Raw genomic sequence first — 22,408 nt, 5'->3', positions numbered from 1 at the left:
GGCGCAAACGCTTGGGCGCCGCGCACGTGGAGCGTGGGGGTCGGGCCCCCCCCCCCCCAGAGGTTACCTCCCCCACCCCAGCTACGCCCCCATTAGGAAAACCGTTCCCAGTCGCCGCGGGTACAGACTGGAAAAGGAGCTTTCACAACCCCTCGGGGCGGCGGGGTGCAAGGAAGCGGGGCCGCGGCTACGCGCGGAGGCCCGAGGGGCGCGGAAGCCCCCCGCCCGGCCGCCCGAGAAGGCGCGAGCATCTAGGTGGGCGGTCCCAAAACTGCTGCCCCGGCGTTGCCAGGCAACAGCCATTCAGTCCGGTTGCTGGGACACGCGTCGCCACGGCGACGGCTCCGCGCCGCGCACTCCGAGTATTTAAAGAGCAAGCGCGCGCAACGGCCGGGTGTCGGAAAGCGGCTTTCCGGGCCACCGCGGTCTCCCCTTCTGCCTCCCCGCGCCCCCCTCCCCCGGCCGTCCCCTCCCCCTCGTCCGGGCGCCGAGTCTCTGGCTTCCGAAGCGGACCAAACTCCCCGGCGCGACCCCGGTTCTGGGGCTGGTCCGGCTGCAAGCGGTGCGGAGCGGGGTCCCGGGCCCCGGGCGGGCGGGAGGGACGGGACGCGGTGCAGTGTTGTTCTTTCCCCCGCCAATATTGCACTCGTCCCGGCCTCCGGCCCCCCCGGCCCCCCGGCCCCCCCTCACCCCGAGCGGGCCGGCTCCAGCCCTCCTGGCTCTCGACCCGGACCACCTCAGATCCACTGGAGTGTCGCCGCGGCCGCCGTGAGTAAGTGGGGCTGGGAGCACCTAAGCCATTTTCGGACCAGCCCCTCATCCTTCACCTACCTCAGTCCAGCACCGTTCTTCCTCCACCAGGCCCCCAGCCTCCCCTAGATCTCTAACTCTCATCCTGCCAGCCCTCCTCCTCACCCCTCGGCTTCCCTCCTGCTCCCCACACTACCCCGGAAAGTCCCTAAAATAAGCAACACCAACGAGTGTGGAAAACCACTGGAACTTTACGGCAATGTGTTCTCTTTCCTGGGGTTAGTGCCTGAGAAGTACCCCCTGAAAACTTCCCATCTCCTGAACAGCGGGGTCACCACCCCTCTGGGACTGAACTCCCGTGGGTGCCGGAGGAGGGTCTGTGTTTGGCTGAGCGGCTGCAGATTAGACCCGAGGGTCTCCAGGACGGACCCCGAGGCCAAAGGGGCAAAGACCAGGATTCTGAATCCGGCGGCCGCCTCTTCACGCTCTTCCCTGGAGCAGCTGCCTCCGGAATGGCTCGAAGTCCTCGGGCACGGTGTCTGAGGAGGGAGGAGTCACTAGGGTCAGAGGATGGGACCCTCCCAGGAGGGACGAGGGTCGGAAGATCAGGCCGATCCACGTCTTCAGCCTCACCATTGCATCGATACTGGAGATTGGACCAAATGATGTTTTCTTGGGAGAAGCAGAATACGCCAAGGCGCCCCCCTCGCATGGCCGTGTCAATGATCACCCCGGAGTCTGCCACCAGCTGAGGGCCCTCATAGAGCTTCACCCTGTCCGGGAGAGGGGTGTCCGTTGGTGCGAGGGTGCCCAGTGGGCACTGGGCCATCAAGCCCGGGCCCTGCTCATCCCCAACCCCCCTCGAGCTCACCGGGCCTGAGAGAGAACGGAAGGAGGGAGAGGGAGGAAGGAAAGGGGAGGGACGGGGGTGCTTTTCTCAGGCCTGGGGCCCCTGCCTCTTTGTCCGCCCCCTTTGCATCTCAAAGCACCAGCCGCATTCCAAGCGAGGATTGGGTTGTCATGACAATGAGCACAATGGGCTGGGGGGTGAAGTCACCCGCTTCCCAGGCTCCGGTCCACCCTCCCTCATCCCCTGCCCTGGCACCCTGCAGCCCCAGGCACCTTAAAGGGGAACCAACCCGAGTCCCGGGACCCTGGGCTCTTGCCATTGGCTGTCCCTTCCCTGTCATCCCCACCGACTAGGAGATGCGCAGTTGTGCACACGGCACTGAACCCAGAAGCCTTAGCTCCGCTACTAAGAGATGTGCCATCTGGGCCTCGGTTTACTCCTCTGCAAATGACGGCCCCCTCCAGGTCAGGCACTTTGATGGGGCAGCTTCTGGGATGGAGCACGGAAGGGGCTGGAAGTGATGGGCCTCTCCGCAGACTGGCCTGCGGCTGAGAGGCTCCCAAGATCGCCCCATTTCACGGAGGGGAAAACGGAGCACGGAAAAGGAAGGACTCGCCCAACGCTGCCTACAGGTCTTCCTTCCGCAGCACCCGCACCAGAGCCCCGGCTGCCTGAGGACGAGGAGAGCGGGGCTGAGGCGGTACATCTGTGGTGAGAGGGAAGAGAGAGCAGCGGCCCAGTCCTGGCCCAGGGCACCGGGCACCGAGGAACGCAGTGGAGGGGCAGTCCGGTGGGTCTCGGCTAAAGGTGAAGGAAAGGCGGGGCCTGGGGTCCGGCAGGAGGGCTCAGCGCTCCCCTCACCGAATGTAGCCGACTTGAGGCCGGTGCAGTAGCTGCCAGCGGTAGGAGGTCTTATCCCGCCAGCCCACGTTCCGGGGGTCAGTCCACAGCAGTCGCACCTGGTCGGGGGTGTGGCCAGTGTGCCACAGGGCATTCCGGAGATGTTCACCTGGGCCGGACACGGATGTCACTGCCTGGAAGGTATCGGTGAGGACAGTGCGTTAGCCACAGGCCCCGAACCACAGACTGGTAAGTGCAGGTGGCAGAGGAAGTCAAGGTGGGTGGGAGAATGATCTGGAAGGCCCCCCACCCGCTGACCCCGGGAGCCAACCTCCAGGCCAGATTCCTGGAAAGAGGGTTCCCACTCACGTGGGGGGTGGGGAGTCTGGGGAAGGGCCCAAGGAGGTGGCGGGTCTGGGCAGTTGCCAGACCTTGAGCTGCAGCCCGGGCTGAGCCACCGCCCGGAAAGGGGTGGCCTGCCAATACGTCTGCTCCGTCTGCTTCCACATGACCACGTAGAAGCGGCCGCTGTCCTGATAGCTGAAGAGAAAGCCTGCGTAGTCGTCATCTGTGACCGTGTTCACGTGGAAGGTGCCTTCGAAGTCCACACCGTTGAAGGCTGTGTATCCTGGGGGTGGGCGGGGTCAAGGTCAGGGCCGGCAGAGCTACCGGTGGCCCACTGTGGGCCGGGGGGGGGGGGGGGGGGGGGGGGGGGGGGGGGGGAACGCCAGCTCAGCCCCCCACCGTCCGCCCCTGTGGGATTTCTCCATTTGGAACTTATTGAGCTGGGTGTCCCTTACATACCAACGGCCAGGCCGGGGTCACTGTTCATGGTCTGAACGATTTCCATGCCCTGGTCGTGGCAGGAAGGAAGGAAGCCCTGATCCAGTGCTCTGACCGCCCCCCCCCCCCCCCCCCCGCCCCTGCCAGCCCCCACCTGGCAGTCTGGTCTGACAGCACCTGCCCAACCCGGTGCCCTAGTACCTGGTTGAGCACCACCCAGTTTGGGTCAATCTGGGCATCACCCTCAGGATCCAGGACAACCGTCTGATAGGCCCGAAAATCCGTGAGGGTCACCTCCGCACTTTCGGGACACACGTCCAGGGGGTCAACCACCGCATCATTGTCAAAGTCATCCTCACACACGTCACCAACGCCATTGCCTGCGCAGAGTGACGCCAGGCACTTGGGAAGGCCTGGCCGTGGCCCCGAGGCCGCGCTGCCACCCCTCCCTGGGCAGGGCCCACACCGGGCCAACCTTCTGTGGGGCCCCAGCCTTACCATCTGAGTCCTTCTGATTGGGATTGGGAACCAGGCGACAGTTGTCGGGACCAGGAGGCACATAATCTGGGATCCCGTCGTTGTCATCGTCCCCGTCACACTCATCTCCAAGGCCGTCGTTGTCGGAGTCCAGCTGGGAGCTGTTTGGCAGCTGTGGGCAGTTGTCCTTGGTGTCCTGATGTCCATCCCCGTCGCTGCCCAGAACAGGCACCAGATAAAGGCTCTAAAAGTACCACATCCATCCCCGCTCTTGGGCGCGAGGTCTGGGGTGTACCCTCCATTCGGCCACACGGCCCCCTCTCTTCGGGGTGGGGACTGGGGTGTACCCTCCATTCGGCCACACCCCCTGCCATCAGCCAGGTGAGGTAAAGTCCCACAGCAGGGGTGGAGGGCAGACCTCCTGCTCGACAGTGGTGGACAGTCAAGGCTAAACCACGGAGGAAACTGAGTATGTGCTAGAGGAGAGGAGAGGAAGCCCTGTATGACCATCTAGCTCTCTGCCAACCCTACCTGTCCTCGTTGGTGTCACAGACATCCCCCACCAGGTCGCTGTCTGCATCTGTCTGCGGGAGAGGGGCCGGTTCTCAGCATCTGTTGGTAACTGGAGGATGGCTGGCCCACTTCCTATCTGAAGGGCTGGGGCTCCACCCTCCGGCCCCCTACCCCGCACCGCTGTACCTGAGTGGGATTGCTTATTTCAGGGCAGCTGTCACACGCATCTCCCACCCCATCCTCATCCCTGTCTGTCTGCAGGGGGTTGGGGACTTTAGGGCAATTGTCCAGTCCGTTGGGGATACCTATAAGACGCGGGGATAGCACAGAGCCGTCACTAGGACACGTCACATCCTCTTCTGCGTTGGTGAGAGCCCAGAGCTCACCTCCCACTCAGAGAAAAGCTGCTCAAGACCCCTGCCTGCGCCCCCTGCCCCCCTTCCTCACATTCCCATTGACCCCTGCCCCACTCCAGTCTCAGACTTCCTAGCTGCCCCTTGTGCCCACCTGCATCCAAATTCTTACAGGCCCCCCACCCCCCTCAGCCCCGTCCTGCACCGTCCCCGTCCACGTCGTTGTCACAGGCATCCCCTTCCCCATTGCCATCCGTGTCCTTCTGGTCATTGTTGGGAACGTTGGGGCAGTTGTCACAGGCATCCCCGAATGAATCTGTATCTGAGTTTTGCTGGTCCTTGTTGGGGAAGAGCCGGCAGTTGTCCTGGGGTGGGAGAAAAAGGGTCAGGCCTCCTCTCCACTGCTGGCCTCCTCACCCCCACACCCTTGACCCCATCCTGACAGCCGGCTAGCCCAGCCTCCACGTGACCATCTTGCCCTGGCACAGGGCGTGTGCCCCCCCCCCCGCCCAACAGTCCTGGGGCCCTTCCTGTAGAGCTGCCAGGGGCCAACGGGGGCAGGGTCATGGGGCAGGGCAAGGTGGGGAGCAGAGGAACTGGAAGGGGTGGGACGGCTAGGAGGCACCTCGACATTCTTGATCCCATCGCCATCGGCATCATCGTCGCACTGGTCCCCCACGCCATCGTTATCAGCATCTTCCTGGCCAGAGTTGGGGGTCAAAAGGCAATTGTCCTAAAGAGCAGGAGAGAGAGGCCGGATGGGTTGTGGCCTGCCCCAGCCAGGGTGCCTGCCCCCCCGCCCCCCCCCCCCCCCCCACTGCCCGCCCACCCGCCCCACACCTGCTTGCAATGTTTGTTGTTGTCCATGCAGGGCAGGGCCTGGTCCGGGTAGCCGTCGATGTCCGTGTCGGTCCCACACACGTTCCCGTTCCCGGCCCAGCCCACGTTACACTGGGGCAGTGGGGCGGGGCGGGTAGGAATGAGGGTCCCCGCTATCTCCTCGTCCCCCACCCTTTTCCCTGCTTCAGCCTCTATTCTCACCAACCGGCACCTGCGCCCAGGACCACCTCCCTTCCCTGCTCAGGCCCCACCCAGGCCCTAAGCAGGGTCACCGGCCCTACCCCTCTCTCCAGATTCTCCCTTTTCCTTCCAAGCCCCAGGCCTAGCTCACCGAGCAGGACACGGCCCCGTTGCGTTCAAAGAGACAGTGCGCGTGGACGTGGCAGGGGCTGTGGGCTGGGCTGTGGCAGGTGCGGGCGGGGACGCAGCCCTGGCTCTGGTTGCCCACGAAGCCCAGGCGACAGGGACCACACTTGAAGGAACCCTAAGAAGAGGGAAGCGGTGACTCAGGAAGGAGGTCAGGCTGCCAGGTGCCCCAGCCGGCGGTGCGGGACCTCACTCCCTGCTCCTGCTCGAGGCCACGCATCAGTCACTTCCTCGGGTTCCCCTGACAACCTATCGAGGTGTCTGCCGGCCCTGTTTTTCAGGTGAATAGACTGACGCTCGGAAAAGCCGGGCTCGCCAGTCACGGTGAGAAGCAGGACCCGGCTTCCAAACCGGTGCGGGGAACGTGTGCGCGTGGTGCCCCAGGGAAGGAAGCAGGAAGTAGGACGTGGGGTGTGGGTGTGCTCACGCGTGTAGGCGCACCGTCCCACCGCTACGGACGCGGTTGGGCCGCTCGGCTTACCACAGTGTTGGTGCAGATGGAGTTGGGGTCGCAGCCACCGTTGTTACCGTCACTGCATTCGTCGATGTCCTGGCAGACCTGAGGGGACAGATCGGTGACGGAACTCCTCGTGCCCCTACCCGTGGACACTGACACGAAGCCCAGACCCCAAACCGGTGTTAGCGCAAGGACCCATGTTCAACCCGGACGGCCGACCAGGCCCCGGCAAGGCCACGACCTCGTCTGTGCGTTCTTTTCTTTTCAGTTAAAAAAATTTTTTTTAACGGTTACATATTTTTGAGAGAGAGAGAGAGAGAGAGAGACACAGAGTGTTAGCTGGTGAGGAACAGAGAGAGAGGGAGACACAGAATCCAAAGCAGGCTCCAGGATGTCAGCACAGAGCCCGACGCGAACCCACGAACCATGAGATCATGCCCCGAGCCAAAGTCGGACGCTTAACCAACTTAGCCACCCAGGCGCCCCTCGTCTACACATTCTACCCGACCTGACCTGTTTGCTGGCACGGGCGTAGTCAATACCCACACCGGACACCCGCGTGCCTTTGTAGCCCTGGGGACAGGCCTCACAGCGGAAGCCGGGCATGGTGTTGATGCAGCTGACGCCAGGAAAACAAGGGTCCGCGTGGGCACACTGGGGAACGGAGGACGATGGTCGGGCGCCTCTGCCTGTGGGCCCCCCGGGGCCCCTCCCGGCTAGGCCCAGACTGCCCTGCGCCGCCCAGTGGCCCTCCGGTCTTGGCCACAGACTTTGTCCCCTCCCGTCTTGCTTCCTTTCCGGTCTCCCGGTGTCCCAAAGAAAGCCCAGGCTCTCGTGCTTCCGACCGACCGGTACCCCCCCCACCTCCTTGGGCCTCTCCCACCTCCCTCACCCCGAGTGCCGGTGCCCCTTCAAGCTGGCCGCCCCCACCTCATTGATGTCGCCGCAGTGGGTGCCATTTCCCTGCAGGCCGGGGGGGCAGGGCCCGCAGCGGTAGCCAGGGTGCTCGTACACCTCCATGCAGTCCACGCCGCGGAAGCAGGGGTTGGGGCTGCAGTGCGAACGCTGCTCGTGGAAGCCTGGGGGGCAGGCGAGGTCAGAGCCACCCCGAGGCGGCCATTCCGGCCCCGCAGAGGTGGGGGGGACCGCCACAGCGGGGCCGGGGGCACGGGGTCGCCTGGCGCCCGCCCCGCTCCCCACTCACCGCACACCTGACACTCCATGATGGTGTTTCGGATCAGGGACATTTCCTTCACCTGGCAGACAGAAGGGCGGGGGGGGGGGGGGGGGGGCAGTCGGCTCCTGGCAGCTCCCCCCCTCCCCCAGCAGCACCACCTCCCTGGTGCAGGTGCACTCAGACCTGGTCTCGGATGTCATCCCGCAGCTCCACCAGGATCTGGTTGAAGAGGGTGAGCTGGGTGACCAGCGCCTTGGTCTGCTCCCCTGTCAGAGCCCAGGGTGCAGAGAGGCTCAGAGCCGGGCCACCACCCTGGTCCCTCTTTAGGGTCAGAAGCCAATTCCCGCCGCTACTGCCCACCCGCCTTTTAAGTCCCACCCTGTCCTGGCCGAAGAGGTGGCGGGTAGCCCCTGGCCCCTCCCACCTTGGCCCCTGGCCCCTCCCACCTCCTCGTGGCCCACTCACCCAGGATGGAATGGAGCGCGTTGGTCACTGGAGAGGAGAAAACATAGTCAAGGGCGGAGTCGTGAAGAGGGCCAGGAGGAGGAAGGAAAAGAGGCACAGGAACAAAGGCCTGGAGGAGTCTTAGGATAAGGACAGGCAGGTGGATGGCAGGAGGGCAGAGGTGACTGGCGGGCAGCACCAGCTCTCCCACCGGGCGAGAGACTCTGCGAAGGGCTGCCTCACAGACCGTCAAAGCCCACACCTCCGGTCCCGGCCTGGCAGGGGCAGAAGGGATCCGAGTGAGAGGCGACCCAGAGCAGGGCCAGGGCCCCAATCCACTCCATTTCCACACGCCCCTCCCCCGCCGAGCTCCTGCTTCCACAGTCCTTTTTTGGACCGATCTGCGAGAAGTGGGCGTTTTACTTAAGCAAGAACCTTTGAACATCCCTGTCAAGGAGACCAGGCAGATGGACGATGCTCAGAGAAACTGCTGATGGGTGACAGCCGCCACTGTAAGACCCAAGACCCTTCTCTTAGCCACTGAGACCAAGCAGTTCACTTTCCCACCCCTCACACGGAGCTCCGGTCTTCTCCCGGATGGCTGTTTTCCCCAGCCACCCTGGTTGGGGAGGGGGGGGAGTGGTGGTGGCCTGAACCTGGAGAGTTTTGTGACCCACACTTCCTGGGATGGCTGTGTTATTTGGGGATCACAGACCCAGAGGCGGAGGAGATTGGGATAAGAGGGTCAGAAGCCCAGGAATGAGTGTTAAGGGGGAAATCGAGGAGATGAAAGTCAATAAAGACCACGGGATGTGATCTGGGGTCCGGAATGTCAGCTAACGGAAGTCTGCGTGTTACCTGCTCTGTGGATGGACTCGTCCCCCTGGAACGGACACTCACTCAGGGCTCCCACCCGGGCCATGGACCCGCCCAGAATCATTTTCATAGACTCCACAAAGCCCTGGGGGGACAGGAGCAGAGCAGGGTGGGAGGACCCGCTAACTCCTCCCACGGGGGCAAACCATTTCCGCAGAAGCACCGGGGCCTCCCTTCCCGCTCACCTGCATCCTCAAATAAGCCTTCTGTCCGGTCCTAATCTCCAGCCCATCCACCTCCGCTGGAGGAATGGGGGCCAGCCCTGGGAGCCCGGCGTGCTGGTCACCCAGTTTGCAGTCCACGTAGAGCTGCAGGGCGAGGCTGGGTCGGGAGGGACCTCGGAGTCGCAGGAGAGCCGTGTGCGTGCGCCCGTCGGCCAGGCCCGCCTGCTGCAGGTTCACCGCGTGGACCTTGCCGTCCTCCCGCTGGTACCGCACCAGCACTGCCCAGGAGGGGAGGTCAGTAGGGGACTGTCCCCCATCCCCTGCCTCCCAGCCGAGCCTCGCATCAACTCTTCCGTGTAACACACCTATTGTCCTCATTCAGCTAACGTCTCCCGACACCTCATACACGGCAGGTGCACACGATACGTGCTTTTCAAACGGGTTCAAAGACCAAGACTTTCTTACTCTTCAGTGGCATCAGATCGCTCTGTCCCCTGCTAGGGTGGCAGCTGGTTTTGCACCCACTGAATCGTGCCAGGGATCTGCTGGACTGCTTTACACCCTTGCTAGGACACAGAGACAGGCCTCCCCTCCCCAAGTGCAACATCCACTCCATACAAACATTAGGCCTCACTCTACTGTTTGGGTACCTGGCCTTGTGAGGCACCTCCAAGCACCCCGAACCAGGTGTGCCCCCCCACCCCCGGTGCCTGAGCACAGCCTGATGCGTCCATGGGGCCCCAGGAGAATTAAGAGGGATGCAGGGGTGGGGATGAGAGAAATTGCTCAAGGGGCACCACTGCAGGAAAGGAGATGCCCAGCAGTCACCTTTGTTGATTTTGCCCACAACAGAGGCCTCCAGCCATCGTGTGTTGTCCTGCCGAGAGTAGAGGCCAAAGAGGACACCACCCTGTTTGGGGGGCAGGCGGAAGGTGGACAAGAGGTAGATGTCCCCAGCAGTGAGCAGGGCGGTCCGGATCTTCTCTGCCACAGCGGTCATCTGCCGAGACTCGCCCACAGTCAGCAGGTCAATCACTGGCAGGCAAGGATCATCAAGGTCAGTGAAGGGATCAAATGCTAAGGCCTGCCCTTCCCCCGAGCCCTCAGGGATGGAGCACCCTTCATCACTACCTCCACACCCGCACCAGGCAGTATTAGTCACCTTCTTGAAACTCAAGCCTTGCTGCTCTGGGAAGACAGGGCATCGTGCCTTCCTTTTTCCCTCAGGAGTGCCTCCCCGCCGGGTCTGGGAGCCCGCGGGGCTGAGGCTCTCTTGCAAATACAGAAACGGTGCCCGGCAACCTTGAGATGCCCCCACCAGGTGGCGCAAGGGAGCCACCGTGCTGATCCCAGGCAGAAGTAGCACCTGGTGCCCACAGCACAGAACTGGAAAAGCAGTTTCTCTTTATGCTGCTGCGTTTGGCTGCTTCCACACCCAGATGCCCCTCCTCCCATCCTGGGGGCTCAGCACACTCACTTTGGATGAGAAGAGCTGCCCACTGAGGGCTCCAACCCTCCTGTCTGCCTCTCCCCCTCGGGAATGTAGGACCGGGCTCCTGTGCCTCCTGTGTCCTGGCCAATCTGTGGTTTCCCTTCCAGCCAGTAATGAATCTGTGCCTGTGTCATCTGCTCCAGCTACCTCTCCCACACCCACAGGCCCATCCCACAGCCAGACCTCCGGGAGAGCCCAGACCTCTGGGTCCCCACCCCACCCCCCATGTCCCAGGGCAGCCAGGAGCCCTGACTGGGGGTGGGGGGGGGGTGAAGAAGCCCACCTTTGCACTGCTCTCCCAGAGCCTGGAATGCCTGTGGATGCTCAGACACCAACCCAGCCAGGCAGCCCTAGCATCCAGCTCCTGAGTCCTCTGCCCTGGCCTCGTGCTGACCTTGGCCACTTCCCACTCACCCAGTACCCTCTGCTGTTCACTCCTACCCCCATGGCCATGATTTCATCAATCTTCCATCCGGCTCAATTTCAGGACTCTCCCCTTGCCCACATGTTTCCTGCTACTAGGCTGGGGGCCAAAGGACAGGAGGCAGAGAAGGGGTCTAAGAGGATGGAGACGGGCTTACCCTGCAGGTCCTGACTGGCACATGCGAAAGTGCAGAGGAGGAGAAGAGCCAGGGCCCCCCGAAGTTCCTGCGTCTCCATGCCGCTCAGCTGGCTCACTACCCCTGGCAGGCAGGCGGCTGGGAGGGGAAAAGGCTAGGCGGAGAGAGCAGGAGCGGGGGGCGGAGGGACTGGAAGGGGGAGTTGAAGGGGGGGGCCAGCAGGCGAGTGAGGGGGGGCTGAAACAAAGAGCTGCCAATCAGCCTGGAGGCATCCCCAGCTCTGGGAACCAGGAGCACTGGGGAAGAGTCTGGAGGCCTCCCTGCCTCCTGCCTCTCCCTAACGGTCCTCCGTCCCAGGTGCCTGCCTCCCTCCCTCCCTCCCTCCCTCCCGGCGTCTCGCTGCTGGGGGCCACTACCGAATGCTACCGTTTCCTGTAAGTCGCAGTTGGGGAAGGCAGGAGCCCCTGGCAGGGGCAGCGCCAGACAGCGGGCATTATTCCCCAGCTGGCATGAAAGGGTGCCAAGGGAGTGGCGGAAAGTAGCTTGCTATCGTGCCCAGGGGATGCCCGCATGGCATGAACTTTGCTGCTCTGACGAAGCGAGTGCCCCTCATTAGGGTGGGGGGTCCCCTGACACGTGACTGGCTCCTAGGAAAACTTAGAAGCGGCCGATGGGAAGCGGAGGGCGCGTCTAACACAGTGGTCAGCGAAGTGCTTGGAGGGAGCAATCAGGAAGGAGGAAAGGGCCTCCGGGGACAGGAGTAAAGCAGGGGACAGGCCAGGGGCCGCGGCCAGACCCGGAACACAGCGGGTACTGGCGGGCAGGCCGTGACCCGGATGAAGCGCAGGGGCGCCTCGGTTCCCGTTACCACGGCAACGGCGCGCGAGCCCCACCCCTCCCCCCTCCCCGGCCCCAGCCCGACCCGGCTCCGGCCGCCGCCGCCCCTGTTTTGTTTCCATGGCGACAGGCGGCGCGGGGCCCGCTCCAAACATAACGCGCTGTGGAAAACATGCGGCGCGGGGGACCCCCCCGCGGCCCCCGCTCCGGGCCGAGCCCCGCGGGGCCCTGGGGCAGCCCGAGCCGCGTGCAGATTTGCGAGAGCCCCCAGAGCCCGACCGGACGCACAACACCCGCTGGGCCGGGACCCGCCGCGCCCTCGGGGGCCCGGGGCTCCCCGCGGCCAGGGCGCCCAGCCTCCGCCAAGAGGGCCCGGGAGAGAACCCTCCCCCACTTCGGGAGCCGCCTCTGGAGCCGGCGGCGGCCGCCCTCCCCCAAAGCCCGCGGCCCCGCCCCGCCCCGCTTCGCCCCGCCCCGCCCCGCCCCGCTTCGCCTCGCCTCGCCCCGCCTCGCCTCGCCTGCGGCCTCCCCTCGGCCCGCGCCTCGGGCGGTGCGAGGGGCGGGCCTGGGGGGGCGGGGCCACGCGGGGGGCGGGCGGAAGCGCGGGGGGGGAGGTGCTTCCGGGACAGAGGGCGGGCAAGATGGCGGCGCCCATGGAGCTGTTCTGCTGGTCGGGGGGCTGGGGGCTGCCGTCAGTGGACCTGGACAGCCTGGCCGTGCTGGTGAGGGGTGGCGCCGTCGCCCTCTGCTGCGCCCTGGAGGACTGGGGAGGGAGCCGAACTAGCCGATCGTCCGGATTTGACCAGGGCGCCTCAGCACGGGCTCACTGGGGGAAACTGAGGCAATCAAAGACTGAGCCTGGCCGACGTAGGCTCAGTGCCCTGTGGCTTAACAGCCTAGGTTTTGCGCAGCCATGGAAAGAGGCCTGGTCGGGGGTTCAGGAAATGGGTTTTAGTCCTTGCTCATCCATTTACTGGCTGTGTGACCTTGGGGCTATCCCTCCCTGGTCTCTGAGGGCTGTTTCTTCATCCGGAGGTTTACTGAGCCTCGGCGATCTGAGGGTTCTCAGGCGTGGCATTCCTGTCTTCTCAGCCTCCCTTTCCTCCCCCTCCTCCTCCTCCTCCTCCTCCACCTCCACCACCTCCACCTCCTCCTCACTACACAGCATTACTGAGTTCATTTATTGAACCAAAAGGCCTCCCGCCAGGCTCTGTGGAAAGAGCTTTGGAGTCAGTTCGTTCACTTTATTCACCCGCTCTTTCATTTAATAAGCATGTTATCAGGCCTCTCCCAGATACCACACCTTGGCGTGCAAAGATGAGTAAGACTTAGTTCCTCCCTGTAGTTGTTTACCGAAAGGCAAACGTGTTAGCAAATAAAGGTAATAAGTTGAGGTGCCAAGGTTTAAGTAGGAGCGGGCCACAGAGACTCCCTCAGAAGGGCACGATCAGTGCTTCCAGGAAAAGGGATATACTGGGTAGGAAGAACTTATGAGGATGTTTGTACATCAGGTAGATGGCAGGAGAGGGAAGGCTTTTGCTGGCAGACCTAGTATTAGAGACCGGTTCACAACCCCCCCCCCCCCCGAGCCCTGCGTTACCCGTTGTGAAATGGAAACCATAACGTCCACCTCTTTGTGAGGCAAGTACCAAGCACAGCACAAAAAGGGTTCAATAAATATTTTTTCTTTTTTTCTTTCGTTTATTTATTTTGAGAGAGAGATCACGCGTATGCAAGCAGGGGAGGGGCAGAGAGAGGGAGAGAGAGAATCCCAAGCAGGCTCCGCACTCACTGTCAGTGCAGAGCCCAACCCAGGGCTCGAACTCCCCAACCGTGAGATCACGACCTGAGCCGAAAATCAAGAGTCGGACGCCCAACCGACTGAGCCACCCAGGAGCCCGTTTTTGCTCTTCCTGATTCCCCTGTGGGGGCCTCTCTGCCTTCTGCTTCCTTCCCTGCAGACCTATGCCAGATTTACTGGTGCCCCACTCAAGGTGTACAAGATCACCAACCCCTGGCGGAGCCCTTCAGGTACCCAGTGTCCCTGGGGGGTGAGGAAGGGGAGGAGCAGGAGACAGACAGGAATGTGGTGTAAATACACATGGATAGGCAGCTAAGGGTCTGTGGGTGTCCTTTTCTCTCCATGTCAGGGACTCTGCCTGCCCTTCGGACCAGTCACGGCGAGGTCATCTCGGTGCCACACAAGATCATCACCCATCTTCGAAAAGAGGTAGGTGGCTTGGGTAGGAGGGCTGCCCGTGAGAGTAGTTGTCATGTCAACGCATCACACGTTTGTCATCTGTGCCGAGCCAGAAGCAGGAGGCCCACGACTTCAAGGAGCGCACAGTCTGATGGGACAGACACACTGTGTGGATTCAGTAAGCGCTCGGCCAGGCGTTAAGCTGGGGCTCTGGGGAGGTATCCGGAGGGACAGGGCCTTCTGCCTGCTGGGCAGGGAAGGAGAGGTAAACGGGCCGAGGACACCTAGAAGGGAAAGGGGGCAGGAGAGAACGTTTGGCTCAGGTGAGGCCCTCGAAGGTGGCTCTGGAGAGGGACTTGTCAGGGCCGTTGTCCTTTTCTCAGGGCCCAGGTTGGGCTGGATATGGGGCTCAGGATGGACAAGGCGTAGAGCCAGGGCGGGGAAGTTGAGAGAGTATTACAAGAGGAATGGGGATATCTTGACTGTCCTTCATCCTGTCCTTGGCTGTGTGACCTTGGGCAAGCTGCTTCACCTCTCAGAGCTGTAAGCCCCTTCTTTATAAAACTAGGGGTTTAGCCGGGATGCTTTCCGAGGGCTCATCTAACTTTCGTGGGAACACTTGGCAGATGTAGGAGCCTCTTGTGTTTTCCCAAAGGTGAAGGAGCTGGGAGGCATGGAGAGAGGGGGTCCAGGGAGAAACCAAAGTTCCTGGTAGGGCCTGGGCCACCGCCCTGTTTCCTTATGTATGAGCACAGTTTTTCCAGTCTGCAGGGTTTTTTCCTAACACAGCCACATTGAGAGAGGGCGGTTACCCCATTCTGCAGGGGAGAAACTGAGGCTCAGAGAGATTTTTTTGTTGTTGTTTTTTTAAGGATCAGGCTCCAGAGGTCATGTGGGGACAAACCTCACTCAGGATGTGCAGAGGGGGTTGCTGAGGTGTGGCAGGCTGAGACATGGGGCGCGGGTACAACGTGCAGAGGTGGCACCCGGGCCATGGAATGAAATGGAACAAATAGCCAAGACCTGGGCATTGAGAGAACCAGCCAGGGGGCCCTGGTTCCTGAGGCCTGGGCTGAGGCCCACACTGCATCTGAGCTCCACCGCGCCAGCCCTGTGGTGCCCGGACTGGGAAGTTCCTGTTAGAAAGTTGCCGTCAGCGGGCGTGCTTCCAGCTTTCCGTGGAGACTCCAGGAGCCGCTCCTGGTTTGCGGCTGGGGCCTTCCTCTCCCCCCAGCGGGCGCCCGACCTTGATGGCCAGCAGGCTCCAAGGCCCAGGCTCTCCGCCAACAGCAACAGGCTACTGGACGGGCCCAGGCGAGGGGGCCTCGGCGGGAAAAGCTGCCTGGCGTCCCTCTGCTACACGCAGGGGCCGGTGAGGGTGGTGCCGGACAGGATGCCTCCCTCCTTGGGGAAGGGCCCCTGGAGCGTCCCGGCGTCCCCCTCACGGTCATCTCCTCCACAGAAGTACAACGCCGATTACGATCTGTCGGCCCGACAAGGGGCAGACACCTTGGCCTTCATGTCTCTGCTGGAGGAGAAGCTTCTCCCGGTGCTGGTGAGTGTGCCCGAACCTCCCGAGGTTCATGGCCAGGGGGGGGGGGGGGGGGGGGGGGCGGGGCGCACACGCACGCGACGGGGAGCCCGCCCTAAGTTAGGCAGGTGCACCGGCTCAGACCTGCTTCGTTCCTCCTGCCCGCCCCTCCCCCCCCCATCCAGATCCATACTTTTTGGGTGGACACCAAGAACTATGTGGAGGTGACCCGGAAGTGGTACGCTGAGGCCATGCCCTTTCCCCTGAACTTCTTCCTTCCTGGCCGCATGCAGCGGCAGTTCATGGAGCGGCTGCAGCTGCTGTGCGGGGAGCACAGGCCCGAGAATGAGGAAGAGCTGGAGAAGGAGGTGCGTCTGGGGCCGGGGCCGCGGTGCGAGCGGAGCCCCGAAGAGGACGGTCGGGGACGGCGGTGGGGGGGTGTGCCCGGGGTCCCCGCAGCCGCGAGTCCGCCCCGTGTCCTCTCTGCAGCTGTACCAGGAGGCTCGGGAATGCCTGACCCTGCTCTCCCAGCGCCTGGGCTCTCAGAAATTCTTCTTCGGGGACGCGTGAGTCTGCCTCCGGGGAAACTAGGTGGTCTGGGGGGTGGGGGGCGAGAGGCAGGTTCAGACGTCGCTGCGGGGCCCGGGGTGGCCCGGGCGCTGTGCAGGAGGTCCTCGGGAAGGCCGGGCCCGATGACAGTGGGGCTGTGTGTGAGGCGGGAGGGCCGCCAGGCGCAGGAGGGGCCGCGGGGCTCTCAATGTGCCCTTTATGCAGCCCTGGGATAGAGTCCCATTCAGGGCCCGGCCGGCCCCACCTGGGGAGCCCTCCCCGCTCCCGGTGGGTCCAGGACGGGGCGTCCCGCCCCCCAGGGCCCCGCCCCCGGGCCCCGGGCTCTCCCCTGCAGCCCTTCTCTCTCCGCTCCAGCCCCGCCTCGCTGGACGCCTTTGTCTTCGGCTACTTGGCGCCGCTGCTGCAGGCCAGGCTGCCCAGCGGGAGGCTGCAGGCCCACCTGCGGGGGCTGCACAACCTCTGCGCCTACTGCGCGCACATCCTCAGCCTCTACTTCCCCTGGGATGGAGGTGAGCGGCGGGCAGCTGCGGGCCGGGCGCTGGCGGGGGCGGGGGGGGGGGGGGGCGGACACGGGAACCAACCCCCCCCCCCCTTCCTGCCTCGCTCCTCAGCGGAGGTGCCGCCTCCACGCCAGACGTCAGCGGGCCCCGAGGCCGAGGAGGAGCCGTACCGGCGCCGGAACCAGGTGCTGTCCGTGCTGGCGGGGCTGGCGGCCATGGCGGGCTACGCCTTGCTCAGCGGCATCGTCTCTATCCAGCGGGCGGCACCCGCCCGGGCGCCCGGCACGCGGTCCCTGAGCATGGCCGACGAGGAGGAAGACGAGTGACCCCGCCTCGCGCTCCCGGGACGGACTTTTCTACTCTCACACATTCCAGAGGCTCCTCTGCTTCTCCGTTGTTGGTGCGGCTGGAAAACGGGCGCCACTCCCATAATAAAGCTGTCCACGCGGGCTGCAGTCGCACATTCTCTTTCTTAAGGGACCGTCATCTTTCCAGGAGCTGCTGGCTGGTGGGGGGGCGGCCGTCGGGCGCCTGAGCCCCCCCACCCCCCGCCCCCCACCGGTGCCTGGCTTCTCGGCTGCCTGTGCCCTGACGCCGTGATTGCTTCCGCACGGCCCTCGAAAGACACAGCCCCCCCCTCCCCCACACCCCCGTTTGGGGCCCAGCTTCTCTGATCTCCCTTTCCTCGGCCTCCCCCGCCCCCAGCTTGTGTCCATACAGACAGTGAGCTCACCCTGGGCCCGGGCCCAGTTTCCACGGGAGCCAGCACATAGCACACACTCACAGGCGGGGGGCGGGGCCGCCGGGGCTTCCCTGCGCTCCCTTTAGGGGCCTCCAGGCCCTGGCACCCACCAGGGGGAGAGTGAGTCACGCAAACCACAGCCCCTGGGCTTACGTCACCTAAGCTCGCCCTGGCCCTCGTATACCCTCTGTAGCCACAGACAGCGTGTGAGCCGGCTCTGTCCCTTTAATGCCCCTGCCGAGCCCAGGCGCTGCTTGGGTATCGGCCCCATCACTGGCGACGCCACAGGTATGTGTGAATGGAGTAGCCGGGGGACAGCGTCTCCATGAAGCCCACGGCAGGGTCCTCGATGGTGAGGGGCACGTCCTTCGGGGAGCTGGGGAAGCAAGGGAGAAGCTGAGCGCTGGGTCCTGCCGAGCCCACCGCCCGGGCTTCAGCCCGCTCCTGGGCCCTGCCGCTCTCACCGGTTCAGCACGACCAGGACCGCAGAGCCGTCGGGGCGCGTCAGCGCCACCGTGTCCAAGCCGTTCTTCTCGCTGGCCAGCAGCCCCACTCTCTGCGAGCCCTCCGGAATGAACTTGCTGGGGGGGTAGGGGGAGAACGGGCGTGGTCCGGGACCCCAGCCTCGCCTCCCCGGGCCGGGGCCCGCTCCCCCAAGGGCAGCACCCTTGCCGAAGCTCTGCCCCACCTTCAGACCGCAGCTCTATCCTGCCGGGCAGGCCCTGCCCTCACGTCCTGTCCCCAGCGTCCGGCATGCGGGGCTCGCCCACCACCGCCTAGTCACTTCCTGCCTGGATGGTGCAAGAGGCTCAGGGGCACCTCTCCCAAGCTCCCACCCTGAACATCTTCCTGTTCCCTCATGGCGGGGGGGGGGTGGGGACAGGAGCCCCCGGCCGTGCAGGAGACCCGCCTGGCAAGGAGGCGGGGCGCCCGCCCTCCACTCACCTGAAGTGGCCAAGGTGATAGAACATGGGCTGTTTGTAAAACGTGTCTTTGGTGATGTCTACGATGATGGGGCTGTCGACAAAGTTGCGCACCCAGTTGGGTCCCCCTTCGGGGTTCAGAGCGAGGTTCCAGTCTGTCCAGCCGACCACATGGTAGAGAAGGTTCTGCGGGAGGAGCAGGGCAGAGACAGCCCCCACGTGGGGTCCTCAGACAATGTAGTTAAGGGTCGAGGAAGGCAGGCTGGCGGCGCCCCGGCCCCGTGGGGGGCGCTCTGCGCCTCTAACACCTAAGGAGGGCGGGGCGGCGAGGACGAGGCAAGGAAGCAGAGGCACGTGGAGGCAGACGTGACGGCCAGAGAGGCCAGCACTCGAGGAAAGCGGTGGTGGGATGTGCGAGCCCATGAAGGGGAGGCAGGGATGACGACGCCCCGAAGAGCGAGTCAGCCCGGTGAGTTGGAGAACAGGCCCTCCTGCGGTGAGATGAGGGAGGTCTGCGCCTGCCTGGTGGGAGGGGCCTGGGGGCTCACCGTGATGATGCTGTGGCTGTACTGCATCCCTCGGTCCCAGGAGCCCAGTCGCACACTCTGCTCCCAGAACTTGGAGCCCGTGCAGGCCTCTGAGGCAAAGAGCATGGTGTCGGGGAACAGGCGGTGTGTCTCCCCCAGGGTGGCCTTTGCAGGAGCCAGAAAGTCCAGGTACCAATGTACAGCAATGCCATGAACGTACTTAGCCGCCTCTGGGTCCGCCAGCACCTGTATGGGGAAGGGGCTGCTAAAACCGGGCCCTGCATGGAGGGTTCCGGAAGCAGCCCTGGGGACCTGAGAAATAGGCAGTGGGCTGCAGGCAACTAGAGGGGTTAAAGTGACAAACCACGGGGACCTCTGGGGCCCTGGAGACGCAGAGGAGGTTATGACCCCTGAGCACCCCCCGGGGGGCCACCTGGGCGCCTGGCTCCAGCCCAGGGAGTTCTAGGAATCGAGGGCTGAGGCAGGGAGACACTGTGGGAGCCGGTCACCCGGAGGCTAGATCTGGGGGTCGCCGGGCTACCCCGGAGGCCCTGGGCCTTACCACCTGGGCCCAGCGAGGCAGCAGCAAGCGCTGGTCGTCCAATATGAGCAGGCGGACGTCGCGGTGCGTACTGTTGGCGAGGGTAGGACCCAGGTCCCGGGCGATGAAGTCTCGCTGGTGTTCAGGGGTGAAGCCCAGGCACTGGAAGGGGTACCCACTGAGCAGCCCTGCAGAAGGCTCGTTCTCTGCCGTCACTGCCCAGAACCGTAACCTGTGCTCCGCGTAAGCGTCCAGGAACCTGACGGGGAAAAGGGTGTGAGTGGCCCTGGACAAGAGAGGGGGACCAGGACCCTGGGGAATAGGAGGCCCGGTGAGGCGGGGAAAACTGACAGGCAGAGTGTGAAAGGCTCAGCAGGTAGAAAGGTAGTCTGAGGAGTCGGATCTGGGGGTGACCCGGGTCCACGGCAAGGGAGGGGGTGCGGAGACGAGGGCTTGCGGCCTTACTTAACAAAGTATCTGGCCCAGGTCTGGTGGTAGAGATCTCCCGGCTGCCCCTTGAGTGACCCCTTCCCGTTCACTGCCCCGTTGGTCTTCAGCCAAGTGGGTGACGTCCAGGGACTGGCGAAGAGTGACACAGGGCGTGGGGCCAGCTCCAGGGCCTGGTGAATCAGGGGTATCTAGAGACCGTGGAAGTGAGGAGAGAGACACCCAGAGCTGGAACATGGGCAGACCGGCCCGACCAGTGGGTCAGGCCGAGCCATCGGCCCCTGCCCTGTCCCGCCAGCCCCCACCCCCCACCCCCGGGACAGAACCGAGAGCAGGGGGCGGGCTCTGTGTCCCCCTGCAGGCTCCTCTAGCCTGAGGCTTCTCACCCAGCAGGCATCCACTTCCACCGGGGCCGAGTGCCCACCTTGAGCCTGACATCTTCCTCGGGGAGGATGAAGTCACGCAACTGGAAGTCGTCAGGGCTGTCATCGTAGGTGTAGATGCGGATGGAGAAGTCACAGCTGGCCATGGGTACCCGGATGATGTTGTACTCGATTCCTGCAGAAGAGGAAGGCCGAGACACGAGCGTCTGAGTCAGCAGGAGAATGTGGGACCTGCCTACCACCTGCCGGTCCTAGACTGTGCCTGTGGCGGGCCAAAGGGAGCCTGGGGTCCCGGCTGGGGTCTGTGGAGCCAGGCCCCTGGGTGGAACACAGGTCCTCTGAGCTAACACCCAGGGAAAGGTAGGAAGGACCCAAACGTCAGGGAGGGGTGGAAGTCAGGGTCACGGGAAGGTCAGAGTGTCAATCGCACTGTGTCATCCTGTCCCCCTCGTCCTCACCTTCTTCAGAGAAATAGGATTTGAGTAGCGAATTCCGTGCAGGGGGTGACAGGGCAAGAATGTTGAGGGCAGCGGCGTCCGTCATGGCCCCTCCAAACCCCTTCACTTTCTGGAACTTCTGATCTGGCTGCAGGGTCAGTAGCAGCCCTGCGGATACACAGGAAACGGGGGTGTGTGAGCGCACAGGGAGGAGGGGCCGGTGAGCTGCGGGCATGACTTAGCTCCGGGAGCGTCCCAGCCTGCCCTGGGGATGAGGCACACGGCGGTCACCTGTGCCCGTGCGGTTGGCCCGGATGGGCCCCAGACTCAGCTCCATCCGGCGCCCGCTGCGCGTGCTCTCGTATCGGCTGAAGGTGCCGAGGGCGGGCAGGGTCAGGGGGTCGAGAGAGTCACAGTACGTGGCATTGCAGACACAGACCACCGAGCTGTAGCCAAAGCTTTTAGGGCTGCAGGGGCGGGCACCTGGGAGGGAGGAGCAGAAGCAGAGGCCGGGGCTGAGGGAGGCCAGGGAGAAGGGACGCACCTGGCCGGACGAAACGGACACTCATTTCAAAACTCCTCTCGCTGTTCTGCCCCCGCGAGGTTGGTCTCAGTCACTCAGAAGGTTTGCTGATCGCCCCTGACACGGCAGCGTGCCAGAAAGCGCCCACAGGACCGTCGGGCAGGGGGAGCCTCCTCAGGACCGACGCCCCTCTTGTGACTCACTCACCTGAGGCCCACGGCACCGCCTGAAGGAAAAGCAGGCCCACGAGCCTGGCAGCCAAGACGCCTCCCCGGCCTGGGGGCTCGGGGCGCTCCTGAGGACAGAATGAGGACCGGCTGGAAGGCCGCTCTCCACCCCTCATCTACTCTCCCGTGGGCGGGGGGGCCCACAGCCTGGCTCCCACCTGCCTCTGATGGCGATGGCACAGGACCCAGAGACACCCGGGTGCTGCCCTCCCACCGTGCCCTCTGCCCACCCTGACCAGGACCCTTCTCCGCCCCTCTTCCCTCCCGCTTCTCCCTGGACCCCACCCCCCCCCCATCTGCCCCTCCGTCAAAGAGCCACGATGGCCTGGATTTGAGGAGACTGTCATCCACTGAATTCCAGCCTCCGGATCGCCAGGATTCCAGAAGCAGGGTGACAGGACCCGGCTGGGAGCTGTGGCTCACTCACCTCTCGGGGAGGAGTCGAGCGCTCCATCACCAGGTGACGGCACTGCAGGGTTCCTGAGCCTCGGGAGGACAGAGGGTCCCCTAAATACAAACAGGGATGCAGGTCCTGGCGGTGGCTGGACACCCGATCAACCCTGCGGGTTTAGTTCCGGCATAAAGTGGGGGGGGGGGGAAGTAGGTGGGTCACGTGACGACTCTGGGAGTGTCACATGATACAGGAAGTGAGGCAATTGCAACCATACTTGTAGAGGGCGACTGGCCTCCTCCAGGCTGTTGGCGATTATTCATCCTAGGACATCCTGGGAGGCACGTGTGGGTGACAGCCTCAGGAAGAACGTGGATCAAGGATCCGCGCGGAAGGTTGGGTAGAGGCTCCCGAATCCCTGAGGACGGACGACACAGCAGGCCCACCGCTTTCCCGAGAAAAGAGGCTTGTGAGTAACAGCCAATAAAGGTGGGGCGCCAGGCTGGCTGGGTCGGTAGAGCAGGCGAGTCCTGATCTCCAGGTTGTGAGTTCAAGCCCCGCACTGGGCACAGAGCTTCCTTAAAAAAATAAATACAAATAAAAACAAAGTAATACTAATAAAGGTGATACTAATGAAAGAGATTCACCTCCAGAATCCTGGAAGTGGTTAAGGCATAATTTGCCCTA

The 22,408-nt window shown here is 63.8% G+C and overlaps 3 protein-coding genes across 4 annotated transcripts; 1 reads left to right on the top strand and 2 right to left on the bottom strand.

Moving 5' to 3' along the window:
* Positions 1-981: 981 nt before the first annotated feature.
* Positions 982-11,298, bottom strand: THBS3 (thrombospondin 3). Its single transcript, XM_047841113.1, has 23 exons — positions 10,964-11,298; positions 9,719-9,925; positions 8,912-9,168; positions 8,709-8,811; positions 7,872-7,898; positions 7,590-7,672; positions 7,434-7,485; positions 7,160-7,308; positions 6,743-6,883; positions 6,254-6,331; positions 5,738-5,890; positions 5,407-5,517; positions 5,192-5,299; positions 4,772-4,931; positions 4,400-4,518; positions 4,232-4,284; positions 3,722-3,915; positions 3,425-3,603; positions 3,245-3,293; positions 2,872-3,068; positions 2,462-2,634; positions 1,384-1,523; positions 982-1,289 (listed from the first exon to the last, which is right to left on the bottom strand). Exons 1-23 carry the CDS (start codon positions 11,040-11,042, stop codon positions 1,231-1,233), a joined length of 2,871 nt encoding a protein of 956 aa, XP_047697069.1. The 5' UTR covers positions 11,043-11,298; the 3' UTR covers positions 982-1,230.
* A 638-nt stretch (positions 11,299-11,936) lies between these two features.
* On the top strand, positions 11,937-17,041 carry MTX1 (metaxin 1). The gene is made up of 9 exons (XM_047839883.1): positions 11,937-12,218; positions 12,337-12,501; positions 13,741-13,810; positions 13,930-14,009; positions 15,442-15,534; positions 15,696-15,878; positions 16,000-16,076; positions 16,435-16,589; positions 16,692-17,041. Exons 1-9 carry the CDS (start codon positions 11,952-11,954, stop codon positions 16,904-16,906), a joined length of 1,305 nt encoding a protein of 434 aa, XP_047695839.1. The 5' UTR covers positions 11,937-11,951; the 3' UTR covers positions 16,907-17,041.
* A 183-nt stretch (positions 17,042-17,224) lies between these two features.
* Positions 17,225-21,904, bottom strand: GBA1 (glucosylceramidase beta 1). Of its 2 annotated transcripts, none has more exons than XM_047841089.1 (11): positions 21,758-21,904; positions 21,311-21,398; positions 20,872-21,063; positions 20,602-20,748; positions 20,185-20,318; positions 19,779-19,951; positions 19,335-19,572; positions 18,794-19,018; positions 18,268-18,431; positions 17,787-17,903; positions 17,225-17,718 (listed from the first exon to the last, which is right to left on the bottom strand). In XM_047841089.1, exons 1-11 carry the CDS (start codon positions 21,782-21,784, stop codon positions 17,481-17,483), a joined length of 1,743 nt encoding a protein of 580 aa, XP_047697045.1. In that variant the 5' UTR covers positions 21,785-21,904; the 3' UTR covers positions 17,225-17,480. The 2 variants fall into 2 exon arrangements, with proteins under 2 accessions (XP_047697045.1, XP_047697046.1); XM_047841090.1 differs by having other exon boundaries at positions 17,530-17,698.
* Between the last annotated feature and the right edge of the window lie 504 nt (positions 21,905-22,408).

This window comes from Prionailurus viverrinus, chromosome F1, assembly GCF_022837055.1.
Source record: "Prionailurus viverrinus isolate Anna chromosome F1, UM_Priviv_1.0, whole genome shotgun sequence".
NCBI classification, from domain to species: domain Eukaryota; kingdom Metazoa; phylum Chordata; class Mammalia; order Carnivora; family Felidae; genus Prionailurus; species Prionailurus viverrinus.
This window is presented reverse-complemented; position numbering and strand designations above follow the sequence as displayed.